Genomic DNA, 10,872 nt, shown 5'->3' with positions numbered 1-10,872 from the left:
AGCGTAAACCGGTTTACCGGTTCTTTGACCGGTTCGGATCTTGAACCGGTTTTTTTGTGCATGCCTAAGTTAAGTTGCCTAACAATCCAAATTGGCAAATTCGAATCCAAATACCCATTTCAAGATTATAACATGCTCTCATAATGTCGATGTGAAGGATGAGATTAACGATCATGACTCTTTTTTAATCACATTCTTTTTATGGATTTTGATAATCGTTATTAGACTCTATCAATTACCTATTGAAGAATACTTATAAATAGAATATACACAATAAAGATCCGAAATCCGCAAACAAGAACAAAGCTTTCTCTTTCAGTTTATCAACCAGTGTACAGAGAGATCCAATTGACCAATCATTAAAAAAAGAGCAACATCCCAACTTTATCTTATGGCTTCAATCAATCACAAAAGTGGTCAATTTTGTGTCGGAAAACTATCAAGAATATGTTATCTATGTTTGGTGAAGAATAGAATGCATAATCAAAACATATATATTTCTCTGTTTTAGCAGAGTATTAATTTCGATCCCAATTAGCGTACATAAACTAAGAACAGATGTAATTCAAATATAATTTAGCATAGAGTTTAGAGCTAAACATATGCTCGATTAAAACAAAATACAAAAAATCTTGAAACAGTAGTAGTAGCGGCCATTGATTTGACTCTGTGAAGCTGAATCATCTTTTTTATCCTCTGTTTTCGTAAAACAGTAAATGATCCTGTAGTTATTGCAAATTCCATGGAAATCAGATTGATTTTACGATAAATAGCGAGTAAAATTTCAATGGGTGTTTGAGATATTTACCTGTTCGAGAGAAGATTATAAAGAATGAAGGTGAATCAATGGCGAGAATCAGAGGAAGCCGAGGACGGTTTATCAGAGACGCCGTCGTCTTCCTCTTGTTCACCTTCAATACGTGCCGGAATAAGAAACCCAGAGAACCCACCTACGCCGGAAGTGAAACCGGACATAGAAGACGGGTGGTCAACTGCCGCAGCGCCGACGAACGGTGGCTGGTCGATCCAAGCACGAACTGAAGATGTGTTACTGGACTGAAGGGGTCCCCTCTGAGAATTGTTATTAAACAAATGATTCTGTAGGAACGGCGTTGTTTGTGTTGGCGATGAACTGAAGGGAAAGCCACCGGAAACACCACCACCCCAACCCACCATTCTCTCCGGCCAGCCGGAGCCATCTAGAAACATACTGTTACCTTCTTCGGTCTGTTGGTGGTGGTGGTGGTGAAGCATCGGATCTTTGAATGATTGAAGAGAGAGTCTTAGATCTTGAGTTTGATTACTACTTCTTGAAAGAAAATCCGTCGGTGAGAAGCTCTGATGAAATTGCATTGCCGACGAGTTACTGTTGTGCGGTGTTGAGGAACCACCCATCGGAAAAAACGACTTAATCGTATCAGCTATGGAGTCTGAATCAAGAGATGGAGGTAAAAAGCTTGAATTTTGAGCGTTACTCATTTGATTATCAATAATACAATCATTTGGGTGATGCTCAAAATTCAAAATTGAAGTTGAATGTGTGGCGGCGGTGGTGGAAGTGGGTTTCCAGGCGGGAAGCTCGTCGAGCTCATCAATGGCGGTTTTGGCTTTTTTAATAAGCCAGTCGACGGCTTTGCTCGGACGGTCGTACCCCAGGCGGTCTTGTACGTCGTAGAATTGGATGGCGGTGTGGGCGGCGAGGCGGACACGGCGGTCTCTCGGTCCTTTCGCGGTGCATACTTTACTGTGTCTATCTTTCCGACCAGTTGACCGTACAATGTGACCACCGTGAACTTCCACAATTTCGCCACCGGAGTTTCTCAACCCAAATCTCGACGACCCACCCACCGGTGACTGCCGCCGGCAGTGTTCTTGATGTTCGTACTGATAACTTCCTCCCATTTTCTCATCCGTTGCATTTTCGTTTTCCACCAAAGAAAACAAATACGACCGTTTCTTCTGCGGCGGAAGCAGAGGTTGCACCGCCGCCGCCGCCTCTCCAGTTAATCCACCGTGAAACGGAAACCCATGCAACCCAATTCGAAACCCTTGATTATCTTCCTCTTCTTCCGCTACATATCGTGAATCCAACAGTTCTTGATTCTGATTCAAGCTGTTCTTGTAAAAATCCAGATAATTCCTCTGAGAATCCAGACTCGGACCCTTTTGAAACAAAAACACAAAACTCAAAGAAAACACGAACTACTTTCTTCACTTTGATCAAATTCGCTATAAATTTCGATTAATCTCTGCAAGAAGTCAGGAAAAAACTGATCCTGCAACTGCATCGCCGTAAAGGGTCTGCAATTCAGCCCATAATCAAGCTCCATAACAGCACACACATACACACACAGAGATAGATTAAAAAAAAGTAGACCTCCCTAAATTGTAGCCTAACCCATCTCCACCTTCTCAAACAGCTTTTAACAGCAGGCTTTTTGGTGAGTTTAATAAACTATTTTGGGGATGCCCAATTCTGACACTACAAACTGTACACACTTAAATATGAACAGGTGATTTGGTAGATGGTGGTGGGGAGGAGGAGAGAGAAAGCTTAGGCTTTCTAGAGCGAGGGAATGGGTTTATTTTGGGAGAATGCAATTGTCACATACACCAAGTGGTGATGATGGTGGTGGTGATGATCATGGTAATGGTAATGGTGGTGGTAGTGGCGGAATAATGAAAGTGAAGATTGGTTTGGAGATGAGAGAGAGAGAGGGGTGGCAGAAAATTCAGAATAAGACCATAAAGGTTCTTGTGATCCCTCTGTGTTGGGGGGAGGGGGAATACTCTAGCACTAAAGCTTCTGGTCCTTTTTGATGAGCAACTAGTGTCTATAATTTGCTTTGTTTTTTTTTTTCCTTTAACTAATTCTTGATAAAAGTCGACAACAAATTATGATGATTTACTCTTTTATTTTAGTTTTTAAAAAACCAACATTTAATTTAGAATATAGTTGATGATGTTTAGACTACAAGGAATCGACCTCGCCAAGCCCTTGCCAAGGAGAACACGAAGCTTGTTTGGCACGTTGTACACCAACTTGAAAAACATAACGGAATTAATAAAATTAAGATAGAATATATCTGAATGATGCGTCGTAATGAATTGACGATGGATTGATTGTCTGGGTTTGATATGTTTATATGAATATATGGATATGTTTGGATAGGGTTCTGCTATTCAGAAATAGACGAACTATTTCAACAGAAGAAGATTGAGAACAACTCAAATCTTATAATCTCAAATAACTCTGCTTTATTCACTAAGGGCAAAGCCCTTTATATAGGCTCCAAAGAGCCGTTTACACACGGTATCTTTACATTATTGCAATCGTATGATTGCAAGAAGACAAACTACTTTACATAAGACTTTATGTCACATATATAATAATGCTACACACTTATTAACCTTACCGACACTTTACATAATTATAAAAGACAAAATAGAATTATTATCGTCTATAATGCATCGTTATCTTCAAAGATGTGTTGTCTTTAATAATATGATTTCTTACGTCATTCCTCCCGCCTCCAAAAAGACATAATTTTGAAAATGTTTGCTAGCATCATTTCTGAAGTTAATCTTCCATAAATGGTGTTTCTTCTGTGTTTTCTGAACAGTGACTGCAATTGTGTCTTGGAGCATGCATAATATGTTTGCAAAGTTGTTTCTTGATATCATCGGGTAATTCAGCCAGTTGATGAGAAAATTTTTCGAAAGGTTGTTCGAATGTTTCAATTGCTTTCATTGCTTCCGGAGTGATTTCATTGTCTGTTAAAGAGTAGATAATGAAAGTTTTACTAGCATAATTTACTCTGATTCTTGACCTTTGATCTTTACCGTTGCCAATGCGTGATGATGCTAAATAAACACCGGCAAGTGCAAAGATTAGATGCTCTTGTGTTGGGGATTCACGGGGTAGATCATCTTTTGTTGGTTTTGAGCCGTTGCTTATTCCCATGTTTGCAAAAGTAATACTTGGGACAATTAGTTGAGATTCTTCATCAAAAATTGGGTAGCTAGAATGCATTTTGATGAATAATCCTCTTTCTTGTTTTGCAAAGCGTATTTTATAATTTATGATGATAGTTTGAACAGCAGAAGGGAATTCGCTGATGTAGTGTAGGTTGGTGCCTTCTAGATAGATGGTGTCGATGAACCCATGAATAAAATAATCCCATAAAGTCATAGGATCTGATAAGTCGGCTAAGAAGACTGCTTTAGGACCTGGTCGTCTGGCTACTGGGTAAAAGCCCATTAAAGAATGGACTTCAGTGTATGAGATTAGGCTGTCCCATAATTCGGCAAATTTTTTGGCAGATGGTTTTTTCATGGCTTCTTTTTCTTTGGTTGATAGAATGGATTCAAGGGCAATTTTTGCATTTAATTGGTTAAGAGATCTTGGGATGGATACAGGTTTTTGTGGTGTAATACTGGATATAGGTTTTTGTGATGTTAGGAGAACTGTTTTTGAACATTCGACGTTATCTTTTATTACTGCTTTGTATGCTTCATTGTATGCGGCTTCTGCTTCATTTTTTGTTTTGTAACTTTTGTGAATAATATTTCTTCCAAGAATATATGAACTGGCGATTCCCCAATTGTCATATACTCCTTTGTTTTCTCCGTTGAAAATCACGTACCATTTCTTTATATTTTGATCTGCTTAAAGTGGTGGATATTCTTCTGGATTTTGTATTATAGGTTGTTTTTCTGACTTGAGCATTGTTTGTGGCTGACTATCATCGGATGAAATTTCTTGAATGTCTTCTTTTGGTTGCTTCGTTGTTGAACTGCTAGCTGCTTCTTTTTTAGGTACTGATTGGGATGATAGAATTTGGATTGTTTGTCGTAGTTGTTCTTTTTCTCGTCTGACTGCTTCGAGTTGTCTGACTAATGATGCTTCTTGATCTTCTTTCTGTTTGAACTGGTGTTTGATTTGCTTCATGATTGCTTCCATTTCAATATATTTGTGGACTGAATGTTTGCGTTTCTTGAGTACCTGAATAATTGCTGAAATTTGTTTGTTTCAAATGATGATATGAAAATTTTCATATCACTGTATGCTTTTGGTGATATATTCATATCACTGTATGCTTTTGGTGATATATTCATATCACTGTATGCTTTTGGTGATATATTCATATCACTGTATGCTTTATCATTGTTTACTTCAGATGGTACTTTCATACCATTGTATGCTTTAGCAATGTATATTCCAGATAGGTTAGATATGAGGTTTCCCTCAAGTTCTAATTCTGATAATACTTTTTCCATAGGATTATGTACCTGCATCTGAATCAGAATCAGTTGTATATGCATAAATATCTATATCTGAATTTATATCTGAATCTTCTATGAATTCGTATCCAAGGTCGTATACAATTTTTAATATATTTGTTTCTTTTTCTTTTTTAGTCTTTTTCGGGCATTCATAAGCTTTGTGTCATTCTTCTTGACATATCCAACATTTACAGTCTTTTTTATTCGATGGACAATAATTTGTTTTGGATTGATATTTTTGTTTATATTGTTTTCTATTTCGGAAATATTTTTTTCCCCTTGTTTATAATATTCTTTATATTTGGGTTTATAAGTTTGTTTTTTCCAAATTTTCTTTTTACTTTGTTGTTTTTCTTTACAACCATATTGATTTACTTTGTTAGAAAGGATGTCACAACATAAATCAATTTTTGCATCTTGTGCTGTTTTTTGTTCTAAACATTTTTTCTGCATCCATGCTTTTAATATGCTTATTCGTGCTCCTAAGGTGTCTGCAACTTTATTTTGTTGTAATGCTTCTTGGAAATCTTTTATTACACTTTGGCTTACTAATGATGGTAATTTTTGATAGAACATATCTAATGCTGCCTTTTTTCTAATGGAATCTAAATTATAATAATGTTCAGAATATTCACATATAAATGGTTCTAAATAACACATATTACAAATTCGTAAATTAGTTAAATGCCATAGTGATTCTAATTGAAAAGCTTCTTTTGATATTTTATCTTCAATTTGTTTTCCTATGAATTCCTGAATAAGACGGCTTAATACATTTTTAAATGTTTCCATAGCATCAGTGGTGGCTATCATCATTGTTTCGGTTTCATCAAGAGATGAAAGGAAACGATATGCGTTACCTTGTGTTTTATGAATGATATAATTAAGAAAATGTTTTTGGTGTAAATTTCTTAATTCTTCGGTTAACTGAATTTGTACTCCTATTTTATTACTCCATTCTTGAATTTTTGCTTCAGGATTTTGGTCACAATCAATAAAAAGAATATCTGAATTTGTTGGAAATGTAAATAATTTAGATATGTATTGAGGAGGTATTTTTTCCCATTTGTTTTGTTTATTTTTAACCATTCCTTGTCTATATAAAAAATTTTCTTCTAATGAAGGTGGTCCATAAATATATTGACTTTGATAATCATCTTCAACATATGATTGTTTTCGTTTTAATCCAAAATTGTTTTGTGAATCTCTATATGGATTTGAATAAGGGTTTTCATCTTCTGAAGAAAAATCATATATTACTTCTGCGTCATTATTATCTGAATTATTTTCTATTTCTATATTATTTTCTTGAGTTTCAGATGGAATTTCTAGTGCTGCAAATAATTTAGTTAGTGTTTCTACTTTTTCTTGTAAAGTTTCCATATATTGTGTGTATTAAAAATTTTTAGTTTCTTTTTTCTAGTGAAGTAGTTGTTTTTTCTATCATATTTAACAAATTAATTTTGTTATTTTATCTTCAAGGTTTTTTATTTGTTCTTGTTTCCAATTTATACTATTATTTATTATATGTATTGCTTCAATATTAGATATACAATTTATCATTGATATGCCAGAATCTATTTTTAAGTCTAAAAGAAATTTTTTAGATTGTTTCAATGTTTTACGAAAAAATTTTAATTCTTGTTTATTTGTATCTAGGCTTGAAAAACTCATGATTATAATTTTATAATAATAATGGTTTAGTTTTGTTTTGGATTTAAAGTTACGATTAAAATTTATTTAATAGTAGTGGTAATTATAATAATGTTTATGATGACAAATGATGATGGTCATACCAAAGCTAGAAAATAATAGTAAAAGTACATATGAATGTTTAAAAGACATATGTTTTAAAATACAAATAGTTTTGTTTTTAGATGACGTATTTGCTTGTAACGGATTTTAATACTAGTTCTTATGAAATATCTAACATCATGAATATGGTTATTGTTTAAAATCGTACCTTGATTATTAGGTTTGTAAGAATCCTTGAGATTTTTCTTAGAATTATTTATAGATTCTTGGATTTGCTGTATTCTTCAAATAATATTTCTATTAGGAATACAATTCATCAAAATTTTGTTAGACATAAATATATATTTCAAGCATGAATTCGATTAATTTGATTATTAAGAACGAGTATTATTTTAATAAAAATTTCAAATTTTGTAGAATTAATAGTTAAAACAACTCGAAATGATACTATCATGAAGAAATAAAAGTAATTTAACAATTGAAAATATCTTGAGACATATTTATGGTATTAAATCTTCTTACGATAAATATTTTAATTGTTGATAACTTTTTTAAATATGAATATTTAAAAACAATGGTTATTTATTATCATGTTTATGATGTTTATGATGTTTATGATGCTTATCATGTTTATGATGCTGCATATGCATATATTCTTATTAACGATAGATTGAATATGCAAACTAATAATAAGAATAATAAGAACGTTACTTAGCTCTGATACCAAATTGAAAAACATGACGGATTTAATAAAATTAAGACAAAATATACCTGAATGATGCGTCGGAATGGATTGACGATTGATTGATTGTCTGGGTTTGATATGTTTATATGAATATATGGATATGTTTGGATAGGGTTCTGCTATTCAGAAATAGAAAATCTATTTCAACAGAAGAAGATTGAGATCAACTCAAATCTTATAATCACAAATCACTCTGCTTTATTCACAAAGGGCAAAGCCCTTTATATATAGGCTCCAAAGAGCCGTTTACACACGGTATCTTTACATTATTGCAATCGTATGATTGCAAGAAGACAAACTACTTTACATAAGACTTTATGTCACATATATAATAATGCTACACACTTATTAACCTTACCGACACTTTACATAATTATAAAAGACAAAATAGAATTATTATTGTCTATAATGCATCGTTATCTTCAAAGATGTGTTGTCTTTAATAATATGATTTTTTACGTCATTCCTCCCGCCCCCTAGAATATGTTACGGGCATGCGTCGAGTCATGCTCGTTGTCTCTGCAACACGAGGAGAAAGGGGAGAAGTTGAAGAGAGAATGTGTGGTGGGGTGTAATTGGTTCTTTCTTTATTTGTGTTTTTTTTTCTAAATTATTTTTTTAGATAAAGGAAGGTAAAAAGGTAATGTGAATGTATTTTAGTACTTACGTTAACATTCTTAACATCTTGTCATATCATTTTTTTGATTATCATGGTATTTTTGTGTCTGCCATTTCGCTATCATCTTATTCTTATCATTTCATAGGAAGTGGTATCACCCTTAACACTCTTTGATTTTTTTTATTTTTTTTTCAAACTTAAATAAATTATATTTTTTAATATACAAACATTTCATATTAAATAAATTCTTTTTTAAAACACAAACAATTAACATTAAATAAGTTATATTTTTTTAAAACACAAACATTTCATATTAAATTAAAAAAGTTACAATAAATTAAATCTTAAATAGATTATAAAAGGTGAATGATTATTTATATCGGTTGAAAGAGATGTTTAAAATTTGAATTTTAAAAGCAAAAAATACTATATTTTTTTTTAAAAAAATAAAGTTGTTTTTTCAAAAACAAAAAATGAAAGGTTTTGTTTTAAAAAATGGTCAATTTAGGCTATGTTTGGCGTACTAGCTGAAAAGCTAGTTGTTAGCTGAAAAGATAGCTGTTAAATAAAAAGTTAGCTGATAGCTGAAAAGCTAGCTGATAAAAAATAACATTTGGTAAAACTAGCTGAAAACTAGTTGAAAAATATGAAATGACATAAAAGGACATTTAAAATAATGTGTTTTTATAATTAATTAATGGGTATATTTGGAAACTTTTAAAAAAGCTCCTAAAAAGCTAGTCAAAGTAGCTTTTTAAAAAGCTAGCTTATAAGCTACTTTTTGACTTGCCAAACACGACAATTTCAAAAAACTCGAAAAATAAGCTAGCTTTTCAGCTAACTGTGGCGCGCCAGCCTTATATATACTAAAAGTATATTTTTCTGATTTCCTTTAGAAGAAAAAAACACTAAAAATATTTGATGGTCAATTGTGTTTTAATATAGTGTCAACAATCAAAGGTCAAATACCCAATCAAATCCTTCCGACCCTTTCACTTTCCTCTCGCTAAGATCCTAACAAGTTGTTGGTGCGCGAGCCCCCTAGCGTGCGCTAGGAGGCGATGTGTTGCGAACTTAACGACTTGGTAGCAAGCATGCTTAGCGAACGACTCATCATAGCCGTAGAAGCATGTTAACATTCATCTTAGCCTAAAAGATATCACACTAAAGGTGATATAGCGATGCGTTTGATAAAATTTGAATCTCTCAAACTTTCAATTGCATGTCATTAAAAGAAATACTTTCTTATAGATTAGTTATTGTTGTGTGTAAATAGTCTATAAAACCTTTTAAAATAGGTTTTATCATTCATATTTTCTTTTCAAAAAAATTATATTTGTTGCTAAGTTTTGTTTAAGTTAATATTTGATCATCTCTATATAATCAAATTTTACATCACATCTTCACTTGCGATAAATAAATAAAATACATAATGATAGAAATATAAATATTAGACATAGATGAGTGGGAGTAGAATTAACCTTGAAGCCTCATTCAAATTCAAACAACAAAATATTATCTAATCAAATACATACAATTAAAATAAGGGGTATGATATAACACGTGAACATCAACCCTTTGTTTTATAAAATAATAGACAAATGTCTGTGTATTGTAAATGTTAAAATAATATTGTTAAAATATGAAAAATTATATATTGTTTAAAACAGTTACATTAACTTTGACATAATAATTTTTTCACTAAGTTTATGTATAAAAAAATCTCAATTATTTTGAAGAATATTGTTCAATGACCTCTACCCGTTGCTTGCGCTAAATGAAATTATCAATTTATTATTTTTTTTAACAATTCTTATGATCGGTTAATTTAAATCTTTAAAGAGTTTTGGATATTATTTCAATTGATTTGGCATTTCAATTCAAGTTTATATTAAACATATTTTAACATGGGTTATTGTCACTGTAGCCCAACAAAGTTACGTATAATGGTTTAAATGGTCCCTCTTGACTATTTTTTGCATTTTAATGGCAGAAACTTGTGTTTTACCGATTGGGAAAGTCATCTTACCAATTTTAGCAGGTTAACCTGCCTCGTCACTTGCCATGTATACATGTGAGTTAACCCATTGAGTCAATACCAAGTTGACTCGGTGACACAGAAGCTGACACATGCAAAGAGTAATTATCGTCTTTAATTTCCACCAACACCCCAACAACCTTACACTGTCGATTCGATTGAGTCCCAGGCACACGTCTCAAATTATAAGGGGACACACCCATGTGGGGTTTGAAGTAAAACAACTCTCAAACTTGTTTACCATATTCGGGCAAACAATCATCTGGAAGAACCTTTAAAAAGCAACAATGTCGGCTCCACCACCTTCACCCGACTCTTTAAATTCTTGTGAAGACATCAACTACAATGTGCTCCACTCAATCTTCTGTGATTTTGGTCAGAAGATTACAGAAAACCAAACCGAAATGAAATGGTTGAAGGAGCAGCTTG

The 10,872-nt window shown here is 32.8% G+C and overlaps 1 protein-coding gene across 1 annotated transcript; it reads right to left on the bottom strand.

Moving 5' to 3' along the window:
- Positions 1-473: 473 nt before the first annotated feature.
- Positions 474-2,197, bottom strand: LOC145136854 (transcription factor TCP4-like). The gene is made up of 2 exons (XM_079070961.1): positions 809-2,197; positions 474-722 (listed from the first exon to the last, which is right to left on the bottom strand). Exon 1 carries the CDS (start codon positions 1,900-1,902, stop codon positions 844-846), a length of 1,059 nt encoding a protein of 352 aa, XP_078927087.1. The 5' UTR covers positions 1,903-2,197; the 3' UTR covers positions 474-722; positions 809-843.
- Between the last annotated feature and the right edge of the window lie 8,675 nt (positions 2,198-10,872).

The sequence above is a fragment of the Lactuca virosa genome, chromosome 9 (genome assembly GCF_052849685.1).
Source record: "Lactuca virosa cultivar CGN04683 chromosome 9, Lactuca_virosa_CGN04683_v6, whole genome shotgun sequence".
In the NCBI taxonomy this organism is placed as follows: domain Eukaryota; kingdom Viridiplantae; phylum Streptophyta; class Magnoliopsida; order Asterales; family Asteraceae; genus Lactuca; species Lactuca virosa.
Note: the sequence above shows the minus strand (reverse complement) of the source record. Positions and strands in the feature narration are given on the sequence as shown.